Source organism: Cucurbita moschata, unplaced genomic scaffold (genome assembly GCF_002738365.1).
Source record: "Cucurbita moschata cultivar Rifu unplaced genomic scaffold, Cmos_1.0 Cmo_Scf00031, whole genome shotgun sequence".
Lineage (NCBI taxonomy): Eukaryota > Viridiplantae > Streptophyta > Magnoliopsida > Cucurbitales > Cucurbitaceae > Cucurbita > Cucurbita moschata.
Genome location: NW_019268547.1, coordinates 2,116,891 through 2,132,009, shown reverse-complemented (window position 1 = coordinate 2,132,009; position 15,119 = coordinate 2,116,891). Strand labels below are relative to the sequence as shown.

The 15,119-nt window shown below is 37.3% G+C and overlaps 2 protein-coding genes and 1 pseudogene across 4 annotated transcripts in view; 1 reads left to right on the top strand and 2 right to left on the bottom strand.

Annotated features, from left to right (window-relative positions):
- Positions 1-471: 471 nt before the first annotated feature.
- Positions 472-2,747, bottom strand: LOC111464894 (CASP-like protein 5A2). The gene is made up of 3 exons (XM_023109175.1): positions 2,206-2,747; positions 1,443-1,575; positions 472-1,006 (listed from the first exon to the last, which is right to left on the bottom strand). The coding sequence occupies exons 1-3, from the start codon at positions 2,412-2,414 to the stop codon at positions 815-817; spliced, it is 534 nt and encodes a 177-aa protein (XP_022964943.1). The 5' UTR covers positions 2,415-2,747; the 3' UTR covers positions 472-814.
- Positions 2,748-3,920: 1,173 nt separating this feature from the next.
- Positions 3,921-7,489, top strand: LOC111464661 (annotated as a pseudogene).
- Positions 7,490-10,599: 3,110 nt separating this feature from the next.
- Positions 10,600-15,119, bottom strand: part of LOC111464808 (protein-tyrosine sulfotransferase-like) — a 7,525-nt gene continuing 3,005 nt past the window's right edge. For 2 of the 3 annotated variants that reach the window (XM_023109052.1, XM_023109053.1), the window contains exons 6-13: positions 14,694-14,834; positions 14,416-14,520; positions 14,157-14,304; positions 12,568-12,620; positions 12,440-12,499; positions 12,243-12,362; positions 11,832-11,966; positions 10,600-11,006 (exon numbers count right to left, since the gene is read on the bottom strand). In XM_023109052.1, coding sequence (XP_022964820.1) covers positions 10,866-11,006; positions 11,832-11,966; positions 12,243-12,362; positions 12,440-12,499; positions 12,568-12,620; positions 14,157-14,304; positions 14,416-14,520; positions 14,694-14,834 — 903 coding nt within the window. In that variant the 3' untranslated portion in view covers positions 10,600-10,865. Of the gene's footprint in view, positions 11,007-11,800; positions 11,967-12,242; positions 12,363-12,439; positions 12,500-12,567; positions 12,621-14,156; positions 14,305-14,415; positions 14,521-14,693; positions 14,835-15,119 lie in introns of all 3 variants that reach the window. The other variant, XM_023109054.1, reaches the window with a different exon arrangement.

Below are 15,119 nucleotides of genomic sequence, written 5' to 3'. Positions count from 1 at the left end.
TTCTTCCCTTCAGTTCATTGTCATGCTCGACTTGGCATGGCTGGTTGTGTTTATGCTGCATAAAGAAAACTTATGATGACTTACTATTTCAAGATTGATTAACAATGTAATGATGCTAACTGAACTGAATACTTACTTGTTTTCGGTAGGGCTTTGCTTACATTCCTGCTGGAATTTGCATGTCGACAATGGGGCGACATGCATCCTTTGAACAAACCGTTGCATGGAAAGTTCTTACCGAGGATGAGTCTACTGTACACTGTCTTGCCTTCTCCTTCGTCAACTGGTCATTCTTGTGATTCTTTTCCCTGTACACTTGTTGAAAATTATGCAACAGTCCTAGAAAATAGGAAGGGGTTCTTCAATTATGTAACATCTTATCTATATATCTGCCTGGGGTTTGAATTATAAGGATGTATCTGGCAGGGGAAATATTCTGATATCAAATTCTTTTGTTGAATGATAAGAATGGAAAATGTTGATGCATTGCTGAAACCAAAATCCAAAGTAAATTTACAATATTTTGTGTTTATATGTGATCCATTGCCATCAGATAGTGCAATAATGAATGATCAAGTGATGAACCAACGTCCAAATCAAAGCACCCATATTTATCACCTTAACTACAAATTCTGAACATTGGCATTACAAGATTCAATTTCAGGACATCTACAAAACATCACATCATAAAACAGCAAGAAACAGTAACAATATCTTTCAAGTTTGATAGCCAAATTCATAGGGATGCAGAGACCAGAAGTTCATGAAGAATGAAGACAACGCAGTAAAGTAGCTAATAAGAGCCAAGCCAAATTCATCGGGATGCAAGAGACCAGAAGTTCATGAAGAACGAAGGCAACGCAGTAAACCAGCTAATAAACGCCATGGCCGTTGCAGTTTCAAACTGTACACAGTGGTTCTCGCTGCAGCTACCAATATCGTTGTCTATAAGAACAGTGATGCCTGCCGAAGCACAAGCTGCAGCGAATGTGAGGGTAGATGTGATCTGAAGGGAAAAAAGTTCAGGTGTCAGCTGCTAGGCTAGTGAAATTCCAGACAAGTCAGGAAAGGTGCATAGTTGATAATTGATCGAAAGAAAATGACAGCAGAAATTGTGCGAGTTCTAAAGGGATCTCGAAGTATTCAATTATTATGGTATGAGAATGATTGCAATCATGATAGTTTTATATGCAACAGCAACAGAGAGTGATATCAGTACATAACTTGATGTAAGAAACAACAATCGAAAGTCCAATTCACCTAAGAGAATACCACCAGGCTTTAAGGTTAACATGCTAAAACACATTAATTTCATTAATCCAGTCCAAGAAAATTGGTGTTGAGCTAACTAGTAATGCAGCAAAGCAATCAGCTTCCAGAATATTGAAGAACATAAAAGTGAATCTACGGATGCCGAAATCAAAATTTTGCTATAAACATACACCATCACCAATAGTGAATAAGCTGACTATCCTGCAATTCTGTAAGGATCTCTTCACTAATAGAGCATATATATCAATGAAGGCCAAAAAGAGGCTCCACAAACTCTGCAAACCAGCTGCTGCAACAAGATAGCTGAAAAGGCAGAAGATTTGATTGTTTAAGGAACAGCACGCACATAAAGACCAAGTGTAGAAAATCAAGCTGCAAATTTAACTTTTCATAGCTTCAATAAGCATAAGATTCATATACACGAGCTAAGAACTTGAAGATGAAGTAAATGATAAAAAGATAAACCTTAAACTTAATTCCAAGGATAAAAAGATACTAATGCCAATGAATCTGGGATCAACCATATAAGAAATGACTATTATCAGGCAACAAAGCATAACAACAATCTGACCAAGTTCTTGCCTCTTCAGTGTATTGAACCATCAACAACCAATCGATACATTTTACAGAATTCTTGTTCATTAGCTCCAAAATTCGGGCTTAACTTATCTGAAAGTTCGATCATAATTGCGTGGGCAAGTAGCAAACCTAATTAAAACGAAGTAAATGAATCTATTTCACTGCAAAATTAAATCCATTTCTTGCAAAATTAGATCCAACCCGACGAATCCTAAATCCAAAAGCTACTAAGATAACAAATCGCCTTATCCTTCCAAAGAAATAGAAGAAAAATAGAGTAACAATATACACAACAAAGTTGTACGAAACGCAAGTTCAGAGAGAGAGGTTCAATCGAGGAAAAATGAGATTTACCAGAAGGCAGTAACAGAAGGGAAATCACTGGTAGTAGCCATGACAACCAGCGCCGCCGCCGCAAAGAGAAACTGAAAGAATCGCAAAGCGAGTCCTCCGCGGGTGCCGGGCATTCCTTCCATGTCCTTCATCCTGACCATGGGCGCATTCGCGCCGTCGGTAGTAGGGGGATCTTCGGCCGGGTGAACCGTCGCATGGCTCACATTCATTTCTCCACGATGCGATGTCTCAGCTCATCGTCCCTTCCCCAATCGCATCGTCGTCTTCTCCTCCGCCACGGCCGGAATCGTGGATGCGTCACTCTCTGAACCTCTGATTCTCCGATACTGAAGAGGATCTCAAGGAGCCATATGCGGAAATCAAATCTATGATGTTCTACTGGGAATCTGGCGGGAGAGAAGAATTGAAATCCTATCCTTGAAATTTTGCGACGACGAAGAAGAACGTTCGGAGCGGCGATGGCCGATCAATAAGGGATTAGTTTGGGAATTGACTGCAAAAAAGTTTCTAATTTTATTAAAAAAAAAAAAAAAAAAAGTTTTCCTCTCTCTTTATTCTACACTCCCCTACCATTTAAACTTTGAAACCGTTCCCAAAAGATCAAGGTCGTCGGTGGTGCAACCTATGAAAAGATCCCATCCGTCCATTCTCTTGCACCTCACGAGTTTACCCACCCATTCACTCATACACGTGTCAAACTCCTTGGTCTCTATTTCAAGACAGGTCGAATGGGGAGCCTATTGACTGATGCCAGGAGCATGCAGGTGTCGAAGCAGGAGTGTGGATAGTCGGTCGTTGCCTAGTCTTGTTTTAGCATATGGCACATGGCCATATAGGCTTGATGCTTGGGCATCGAATTGTTGACGATAGCTCCTCCTCAGTGATGTGTCCATAAGAATTTTAAGTGGTCGTAGTCTATGGGATCTAGCATAGATTACCTCATGCATTATGGCATTGAGTCTTGTTAGTCCCTTTTTGTCGGCATCCCTCGTTAGGTGCACGATGAACTTGAAAGCCCGTGCATACCCCTCGCAAGCCCTAGTGCATGCAACCTCCATACGAACTATTTCAAACTGTGAACTGTGAAAAGCTCGTTAAATTAGTTGTAACTTGTTTGATAGCTGTAGTAATTCAAGGGCTAATACATGCAATAAACTCATATTTATGAAAGGATGCATTTATAAGATAAAAGGTCGATGAGGACTGCCTATTTCTCTAATGATTCATGATCTTGTCACCATTATATTTATGAGAGCTTATTCACACGGATCTCCGTTGGTTTCAACCATGACTCTACAACTGTAGGGTCCCGTGGCTGCCATCAAAGGTTAGTGGGTCATACTTTTTGAAGCTTTTTAGGTACTTGATATCTAGGGTTTGCAAGGCTTCCATAACGAGCGAGGCAACGTTCCCGATTATGGGTGCTGCTCGTTTTGGCTCCCACTCTTGTAGAGCCTCCCTTTTTGGAACCTCGAAGGTACTACCTTGACCTTACTTTGCACGGTTTCTAATTTCGGTGCCATTATCTAGCATTGGTCAAACACAACTGGAATCAAAGTCAAGTCAATCTATCTATGACTTATCAACCAACCCAAGACATAATTCTCAATTCAATCAAATCATTATATAACGTTGATCAAACGGCTAATACTTACTTGGCTGTGACGAGACATTTCTAACCCGAGATATCAAGAATTCATGACTCTCTAAGCGGAAAAGCCCTAATGAATTTGTAAAATTATATAACTCTTTTCGTCTGCCTCAAATCCATCATCTCCTCCGTTTCGGCAGCTCAGTGTAGCCGGCGGCGTCCTCCACCGTTCACTGCTGCCACCGTCGTCCTCTTTCTTCAGCTCGTGCCGCCGCACCCTCTCTCTTCTAGCGAGTTTGCGCTGATTTTCTCTTGTTGTTACTGGTATTCTTCCAATCTCCACGGTCTTTCTTCTCACTTGAAAATCACAAATTAGAACTTATCTAATAAAACAATGGAGTTGTATGAATTCCTTGGGGCAAATTGGGACATTCTGATTCGAGTTTCGTGTTTACTGGTGATCTAGAATAAGCTCCGACATTTCAAGCGATCGTGATCACCGCAATATGCATTTAAGCTACAATATTTATAGGCTGCTTCATTTCCATGGTCCTGCTCACCTGCTAGTTTTGTAACATTTATATGAAGGCTTTTTTCGATTACTCATCGCTCATGGACTTTCTGTGGGTTATGCAACTGGAAATCAAATGCGAAGATGCAAGGTTTTCGCAGAATTAATCAATTGGTACGAAGGCAAAGTCCCGATGCTCATTTCAAATTGATTAGAGGTTATCCTCTAAATGGGGATGCTGGCTGTAGCTGCTCGGCGCCAAGGTCGATGGAATGTAGTTTTGGGAACCCGTATGCGTCTTTGAGTGGGCAATCAAAATCCGGAAGCCTTTGTATGTATTTCTGTTTGTTTAAATATTTTGTGCATTATGTAGTATGATATGTTCTTGTTGTTTTCAAAGGTTCTATAGCTATTCAGTAAATCTACGTTGGTTTTATACATAAATAATTTGCGACATTTAGTCTAGTTCGAATTCCAAGCTTTTACGAATTCATTTATGCTTCTTGTTTGAGTTCATAAGCAATGAGGCACAAGTAAATCTCATGATATCGGTCTTGGCCGACACCTGATTGACGGTAGGGGAGCGGGTAATATGTATAGTAACTTATCAATTGTGTACATTATGTATGTGTGTCTCTAATACCGACCAGACGGGATTGGTGCTAAATGTCTTATTGATATAAAGTGACGTAGAGATGAGTACATTTGCTGGAAATGGCTTCTGAGTTCAGTTATGGCTTAATCAACAGAACTATGAACTTCACTGTTGTCTCGAACACGTAGTTATTATGTATCCTATTTTCCTTCACAACAAATTAGTCCGAAAAATAATTAGCTCAAGTCGAGCTGATGTCCCTTTTCAAGGGAAAAAAGAAAAAAGTGGTTATAGCTCTTTGCTTCTATGATCCTTGCCAATTGAAGAGCCTTTCATTAATTTCCTTGTTCTGTTGGTTTGTGGGTACTCATTGGAAGCAATATCTTTTTATTCAAGAGTTTGTTTTGGAATATATCACTTTGTAACAATTTATCAACTATGTAGCAGAGAAGTATGGGCTCTCAAATGGAATGTGTGCCTTCGAGCAATCATATATCTTCATCTTGTTCAGCATTCCAAAGTTTTAGGCCACATTCATATCAGTTGGCAGAGATTGCAGCTCCTTTTTCTAGGAGGGGTATTGCTACGACAAGTTCAACGGAATCGGCTCCACAAGGATCTCCCGCAGTTGATTCTGATATAACTCCTCGCATCAAATTTAAGCGGCTTGATAAAACCTCAAAACACATAATGCAGGTATTCGCATTTCTGAGTACTTTTGGAAAAGAAGTAATTTCATTTTATTGTCCAGTCTGTTTGATTTCGATATATTGTTTTCTTTTCCCCACAGATTTTAGATAAGGAAGCTATTGGGGAGGTAAAAAAAGCACAGAGAGAAATTCCAGATATAAAGCCAGGCTATATTGTGCAGCTCAAAGTGGTAGAGTTCATTTCAGTCAAATACTATATCAGCAGTTGTAGATGAGGTTACTGAACAATTTTCTGGCTTTTGCTGTCTTGTGTGAACAGGAAGTACCTGAGAACAAGCGACGTGTCTCAACATTGAAAGGCATTGTAATAGCAAGACGAAATGCAGGTCTTAACACAACTTTTAGATTAAGTCTCAACATTGAAAGGCATTGTAATAGCAAGACGAAATGCAGGTCTTAACACAACTTTTAGATTAAGAAGGCTAGTTGAAAGGCATTGTAATAGCAAGACGAAATGCAGGTCTTAACACAACTTTTAGATTAAGAAGGCTAGTTGCTGGTGTTGGGATTGAATCCCTCTTCCCTCTGTAAGTAAATGCTGATTTAAAAATCTCAACATTGAAAGGCATTGTAATAGCAAGACGAAATGCAGGTCTTAACACAACTTTTAGATTAAGAAGGCTAGTTGCTGGTGTTGGGATTGAATCCCTCTTCCCTCTGTAAGTAAATGCTGATTTAAAAATCTCAACATTGAAAGGCATTGTAATAGCAAGACGAAATGCAGGTCTTAACACAACTTTTAGATTAAGAAGGCTAGTTGCTGGTGTTGGGATTGAATCCCTCTTCCCTCTGTAAGTAAATGCTGATTTAAAAATCTCAACATTGAAAGGCATTGTAATAGCAAGACGAAATGCAGGTCTTAACACAACTTTTAGATTAAGAAGGCTAGTTGCTGGTGTTGGGATTGAATCCCTCTTCCCTCTGTAAGTAAATGCTGATTTAAAAATCTCAACATTGAAAGGCATTGTAATAGCAAGACGAAATGCAGGTCTTAACACAACTTTTAGATTAAGAAGGCTAGTTGCTGGTGTTGGGATTGAATCCCTCTTCCCTCTGTAAGTAAATGCTGATTTAAAAATCTCAACATTGAAAGGCATTGTAATAGCAAGACGAAATGCAGGTCTTAACACAACTTTTAGATTAAGAAGGCTAGTTGCTGGTGTTGGGATTGAATCCCTCTTCCCTCTGTAAGTAAATGCTGATTTAAAAATCTGATACAAATGTATTAGAACATGATGAACGCTGCGATCACACGTGTTGAAGTTGGTGTATTAATATGAACATACATGTGTTTATTCTTCTTGTGTATGTCTATTTCTGATAGCACTTTGCTTATGACTAAACAAGTGGGTGATGCATGACAGATACTCACCAAACATAAAAGAAATTATGGTTTTGGACAAGAAGAAAGTGCGGAGGGCTAAGCTTTACTATCTTAGGGACAAAATGAACGCGCTTAAGAAGCACTAGCCAGCAAGCTTTCTATTCGGTGGGGTCAGAGGTGTATCCGTAACAAAGGTGCGCTGTAATCATTTTTTAGCAAGAAATCTCAAGAGTTTTCATGATTACCTTATCCTTGTTTATGCATGGAGAACCAACCTGAGTTTTCATGATCCGGCTGAAATAAAAAAAAAAAAAAAAATGAACTCACATTGATTGCCTGAAGAAGAAATATGCTTTCCTTTTAGATCATTTACTTGAGCAAAACATGCCATCATTTTAGTGATTGGTTGCCTGATTCCCCTTATTTTTGGAATATCAAAGAGCTTGCTGATATTAGGGGCTGTTTGTAATGTGTGTGCCTGATGTTATACAGTCCATGTATCAACATTATCATCTTTTTGAATGAAGGATCGATTCATTATTTATCATTAACAGTGTTTCCGTTCGTTCCAAATCTTTCCCATGTTCTTTGTTGTTATTCTTATTTTAACCATCAATTCAACGAGAATAGGCATGGTGCAGCTGATTTCCTGCTTAGAAAATAGACGGCTGAAAACTGGATGAGTTATTGATGATATTCTTAGTGTATCCATGGTCAACTTCTTCATTTAAAAGGTTTGATGCTTGCAATTTGAAATGATCAATAAGGGACCCAATTGTTGGTATCGAAAAATGCAAGCACATATAACTTTGGTTTCATGTTAAATGAGACCTAAGTTGTGCCTATTACCTTAAAAACTAATTTTATTATCGAGAGGGTCTGGATCCACTATCATATAGACTCACTAGGCACAATACCACTCCTCCATAAATGTTAGACTTACATATGGGCTTGCATACTCTCTTGCAGTCAGAAATAGAACTCAAAATTATGTATAAATGTGTTCATACAACCATGCTTATAGTGATTATATACAACTTATATGAGGTCCCACGTATAAAATTATACTATCGTAGAATGATGCCTATAATATTTTCATAAAATCATGATATACATACTTTACAAGGCTAACATACATACTTGTATCATTTTAGTGAAACTATATAATGAATGATACTATATAATACATACTTGTATCATTTTAGTGAAACTATATAATGAATGATACTATATAATACATTATCTTTCATGGTGCCTCTCATACATGCATTATGTATAATCATATCAATAATATTCACATAAAAGAAATTTCATCAACATACAATTTCATCCAACTACCTTATAGACATTTCAAAAATAGGTTTATTTACGGTGCTCATTTGCTCATTTGCTCTCTGACGGGACAGAATTTTTCTTATCTTAGTTCGTTATTCAAAGGAACTTAATCTTAGTCAATTTATCCAAGAATCAATCCCAAACAAATTCAAATATTCTAATCGACCAAAGTAGTCCATTTATAATTTATCCTAGAATCAATCCCAAACAAATTCAAATAGTTTTTTAATTAATTGTTTTTTGTTTTGATTGAGTTAAAATTGGGATATAAGAGGATGTAGTGAACGTAGTTAAAGCTATGTGACAAATAGTTGTTGGATTATGACGACTCTTGGACAACAAATTCTTTGTCAAGCACATTTAGTGTATCATATAGAATGAGTTGAGGAATAAGATGTTGACAAAAGTTTATATCTCACCATTTTTCTATATCGAAGTAATAATGAGATGTACCAAATTCTAAGATAACTTTTTTTTAAGCGCAATATGAAAAAGGATATAGCACAATTCTTACCCGACTTGTTGGCCAATTGGTCAAGGTACAAAGACACCTGCACAATTCATAAGTAAATAATGCCTTTGGCCAAATGGTCAAGGTAGAAAGACACCTAACGACGTACTTATTGCAACATTTAAACGTTTCATAGTATAAATGGAAAAATATAACTATCAGATTCATTGTGGGTTGTGATATGGGTGATCATCAAGAGAGTCACATGTTCGCACACTTTTTGTCGAGAAATGCTACCTATTGGAACTTCATATTATGCCTCAAGTTCACTTATAATGACAGTTTCCAATAAACCGTTGACATGACACCATTTGAAACTCTTTATAGAAATAATGCATATCTTTGGTACATTGGGACTAATGTCAGGCCCCGGTACATTGTCAATATTGTATGAGGTAGGTGAGCATGAACTAACCCGAGTTAGTCTAAGTTATTGGGATTTAAGCCCTAAAATCTCGTGGTTAATTATTTAATTTTTAATAATAATTTTTTTATTATTTTATTTATAATTTAATATTGTCAATTGTATAAAAATCTAATGTTATTAAGGCAATAAGAGGATAATGTTTAAGTAATAACTGTTTTATACTAGTAACACTATTGATACAACTCACTTTGTAATTATTACAAATGATTTAATTCAAATCATTCATGTGGAGACGTGTGGGGGGTATTCTATACACGAGTTTATATAAACTAACCACGAAACATTTTAATCTCTCTTTATAAATCTGTTAATTAAAAAGATTAATATTTCACGTGATACGTGATGATCTTAGGCGATTCAATCTTAATCATGAGTTATGAACTCCTCCATGTGAGAGCTGTCTTTGATTTATATGGATGGAAATGGCTCTTGTAGTCTATTCAATATATCTACCTTTTCGGGACTTCAAATAGGGAGTTGAGAACGTAATATCACGAGATGAAATTTACTCATTTTCATATAAGAAAAGTAGATGAGTTGTTCTCTTAAGTTCATTAGAAAATTGGTATTTAAGAGGTGAAAAATGTTATTACAGAGACAAACCAATTCTTTTGAGATGCATGTATTTTTTAAATTTTTTATTTTATTTTCTATACGGTTATGACTACGTTTATGCTCTGTGAGATACTATGACGTGCCATATATAAAGAGCATGTATGAAATACCACTAATATGTAAGTACATCTCATAAAGAATTCATGTCATTATAACTATGAAAGTATTATGTGCATCATTATGCTTAACCATGTTTTTTAAATGTGGGACCTCATGCATATTAAATGTTTCACGAGCATAAATTACTTTTTTAATATGTTACCTACAAACGAATATACCACAATATTATACCTGCTCCTTTCTTTTTCAGAAGCATGAGTGTGCCCTAACTTATAATTAGGCTTAGAGGTACCTATATGAGACCGTCTAGCATGCGTAAATCGAGCATAGAGAAGTATTATGCATCCTATCATATTAAAAAAAAAAAAAAAGTAATGTAATTACATCTCTCGACTCCAACAATGTCACCTACTAATGTCACCTACTAAGTATTTTTAAATAACCTATTTCTATCATTTTTCTAGTCCATATGTCATATTCGAATTCATTGAATATAGGGTAAAATCATAATGTTTAGTTTCTCTCTTGATACACTCATCGGGATAAAATATAAGGTAAAGTCATAATTATGCGAGAATCAACGATTCATTTAGTACCACAATAATACATCGAACAAGATAGCTAGCTAAATTGATTTCATGACCATACGAAGCACAACAATCTACCCCAACGTCAATCGAACGAGACAGCGAATGCAAGGAATTCTTCACCATCATTACACAAAATTGAAGTTCTTGCAATAGAAGCATGATCAAAAGAGATAGCTTCCTCTTATGGGAGGCCTATCCTAACACAAATCCTTCAAAGTTTCAGCCTTTCAAGCCACGATGATCAAGTAAGCAAGCGAAACCATAAATAACTCATCCAACAGGATTGAAGATCAAAACTATTAGTTCAATTAAAATACAAGAAGATGCTGAGATTCAAAAGCTCGCTTTCCCGCTTCAAAGATAGATTAAATCGTCAATCGTCAATCGTCAATCATACCTTAACTTTAGATACTCTTCTCCGAGCATTAGCAAGTAGGAAGAGAACAAGGAGTAAGATAAAAAGCATTACTAACAAAGGAATTCTCCATAGCTCGAAGGCTCGCGCTCGGTCAAGTTTGCTTTCTGAACCATCCTGCAAGTTTGAAAATGCATTTGCATAAGAAACCATCAGATAACTTGCACCTCATTTGTTCTATGCTGAGTTTGTGTTTTATGGAATGTAAAGCTGTATAACTGTAGGTGAGTAGAGGTCGGGTTTGAGTGATCGGATCGCAACAGGGTTTGTTAGACTTGTCTATTTGAAGATGAGTATGAAGAAAACATTTCAAGTTGGAAGAGAAATTGTAACGGCCCAAGCTCAAGCCCAATGACTCTAGTTATCAAATGATTGAACAATTCGGAGTAATTTATTTACGATACTTAGTTAACATTCATAAAAAGTATCGAATGAATTATGAGTTCAATACATTCTGTTTAGCAGAAAGACGAACATTCCTTGTTCATTATCAAACAATCACTTATTCACAAACCGTTAGCAAATATTGTCCTCCTTGGGTTTTCCCCTTCGGGCTTCCCTTCAAGGTTTTTAAAACGCGTCTGCTAGGGAGAGGAAACTCACACCCTTATAAAGAATGTTTCGTTCTCCTCCCCAACCGACGTGGGATCTCATAATCCATCCCCTTCGGGGCCCAGCGTCCTCGCTGGCACATTGCCCAGCATTTGGCTCTGATACCATTTGTTACGGCCCAAGCTTATCGCTAACAGATATTGTTCTCTTTGAGCTTTCCCTTTCGGGCTTCCCCTCAAGGTTTTTAAAACACGTCTGCTAGGGAGAGGTTTCCACACCCTTATAAGGAATGTTTCGTTCTCCTCCCCAATCGACGTGGGATCACACAAAAATCTAAACGGATATTAAGAAAAACTTACACAAATCCAGGAAGGAACTGAAAAGACTCACTTTCATATCAAGATTCCCCATTAGTTGTACGTGTCTCATTGCAAAAATTTCTTGAGCGTACTTGAAAAGATCCACATCCAGATAATTGAGTGTTCTAATCTCCTGCAGAACTGCATCAGAAACATGACGCCGTGCCTGCAAGAAAGTATCGAGGAACAAAAGAATCAGCAAAATAAGGAACAACTCCTGTTCCATGCTCTCTATATAAGAGTTGACCTGTTATCCGTTTCTTATTTCTTGTTTCATTCGAAGCCCGAAGAACAGCAAGAACACAATTCTTTTTCTCCTAAAAACCTTATGCAATAACATTTTTTAAGAAAGAAACACAAAAATGTGATCGGTAATAGTTTCGTATTCGTTCTTTTTCTTTTTGGTGACAACAACTCGATAGAATCGGGTATCCAAACATACCTCTTTTGAGAAATTTGCAGGGGAAATCCGCTTTAAAGAAGCAAATCGACGACGAGATTGGGTCTTTAGTAGACTCGAAATGCACCCTTCATATACTTCAATAAGTTCTGTGACAGTCATCTGGCATGTTGAAATCAAGGAATATACATTAGATCAGATATGGATGGCAGATATACAATTTTTCTGAAGTGACTTACATTTTTCCTCTTTGCTTCATCTTCATCTTGCAAAGCCTTTTCATCTAAGGTACTATTGTTCTGTAAAGGAAAACTGATTAAGATAGATCCTGGATTATGTATATGATTGCAAAATGAGAGGAGCTTGCCTGATCAACATTGCTCTCAAGCTCAGAGTCTAAATGCAAAGAGCTACTATTACCTGTAAATCAAAGGGAGGTCTTAGTCAAACCACAGGGCAACATTTCTCTTGAAAAATAGCTATACAGCATCAAAAGAAGTTCAGACGACCGTTAATAGAAGATTGAAGTAAAGAAAACGAAGAACAAATACTAACCGAACGAAAACTCCCTTTCGAAATTGTTATCAATTATAATAGCATGGGCTTTTGAAGAGAATACATAGCAAAGTAATTGTGAGATACCACATCTCTAATTGTGAGATACCACATTGGTTAGAGAGGGGAACGAAGAATTTCTTATAAGCGTGGGAAACTTCTCCTTAGTAGACGCGTTTTAAAATCGTGAGACTGACGACGATACGTAACGGACTAAAGATGACAATATCTGCTAGCGGTGGGCTTGGGTTATTACAAATGGTATCAGAGCTAGACATCGGGCGATGTGTCAGCAAGGACGCTGGGCCTCCAAAGGGGGTGGATTGTGAGATACCACATCGTTTAGAGAGGGGAATGAAGCATTCCTTATAAGGGTGTAGAAACTTCTCCCTAGTAGACGTGTTTCAAAACTGTGAGGTTGATGGCGATACATAACGGGCTAAAGCGGACAATATTTGCTAGCGATGGGCTTGGGCTGTTACAAATGGTATTAGAGCTAGACACCGGGCGGTGTGCCAGCGAGGACGTTGGGCCACCAAGGAAGGCGGATTGTGAGATACCACATCGGTTGGAGAGGGGAACGAAGCATTCCTTATAAGGGTGTGGAAACTTCTCCTTAGTAGACACGTTTTAAAACCGTGAGGCTGACGGCGATACGTAACGGGCTAAAGCGGACAGTACCCATTAGGGTTGGGCTTGGGCTGTTACACTAATCTTTTCCAATTGGCAAAACCTCCCAAATGTGGTCTGTTTAGTTAAAGGTTTGAACATGGTAACCTTCCCATAGATGGCAAAAGATAGTGCACTTGCAAACTTAATCCATAAACATATAATAGACGAGTAAGCTTTGAACTGTCAATCATGATAAATTAGCAACCAGCAGAATCTTAAGCAACGAAGTACAATTCAAGAACCACAACTTAACTATAAAGGGCCAAATAAGATTCTGAAAGATGATAAATATCCATTTCTTTTTTAAAACAAAAGTAATCTTGAATAAAAAGATATTCAGCATCGTGATCCGAAAAAGGAATGACATAAGCCTAGGTTACAAATATGAATTTCACCCGAGCTCGAGACATGCTCTCCCATTTTTTTTCAACGGTCATCCTTCCAAAAATGAAACGAAGCTACTATGGCAGAATTTCACCCGAGATTGCCTATGGTCTACTTGACTAAAACAGAGCTTACGTTGTCACGTCTTTATAGATAACGAACAAGATTACCAAACCTTCCTTACTTCTACTTTTTTTTATCTCTTAGTTGGTGCAAACTTAATCCTCCATTTTGTAATTATAGTTTGTCTATGACCAATAAGAGAACTTTTCTGTAATTTCATATCATGAATATATTATCATTAGTATCCTATTTACATGAAAAGCAACAGAACAAAACATAAACCTGATTGATTGTCAGCTAAAGTGCCCGTGCTAAAGTTGGCGTCTCTTAGCTGTGAAATCACCTGTGAACCGACCACATTTGCAAACATCGTCGCAGATTCCTTATGTTCCGCAGTTAGACCAACATATAACATAGCATCCAACCTCATCTGCAAGAATAACAAGCATCTAACATAATTGGAACCATAAGGAGGCCAAGTATCAGAAAGAAAATTGTCCATATACCCACTGTTATAATTTAACAAACCATCTCTTGTTACCTTTGCTACACGAAGCACGTGTTGACCAAGGCTCTTATATTCCCGTACACAGTGCCGGATCTCGTGTGATTCATCTAGGTAGGAGTTGTTTGTCAATCCTGCTATCTGAAAACTTTTCAGTGGTTAATTGCATTTCGAAAAGAATGAAAAGTGCATCAGCAAATGCACTGTTAACGGGGTATTATATCCACCAAGACAACAAAATCGCATTCGTATAACTAACAGTTGAAACGGTCGATATCGCATTCATGCCAATATCTAAATTAATTCAGAATTACCTGGAATGTAGCCCCATTATGAACAATATCATGAACAATGGGGTCATCAATAAACTCCTGCAGTGGCATAAGAATATCCTTCATATCATATGGACTGTCAATCTTATCTTCACTTGAACCTTTCTGTCTTCTAGCATGTCTCTGTTCATAGCATTTGGTAGACAGTAATTTTTTTTATGAGATTGTAGTAAATAAGAGAATTCATATGAACTGAGCTAGAAATATAATGAACTAACTTGGTTAGCATGTCTTGCTTTACCTAACACCTTGAACCGAAGCACGCCTTTAAACACATTTATGATCACTAGATAATCTAAATCTTGAATTAATGTATTTTGTGTAAGCAAGTTATTCACATTCTATACCTCTAATTATATTTTTCTTAACTTGCGTTAAAATTAAAAAAAAAAAAAAAAAAAAAAAAAT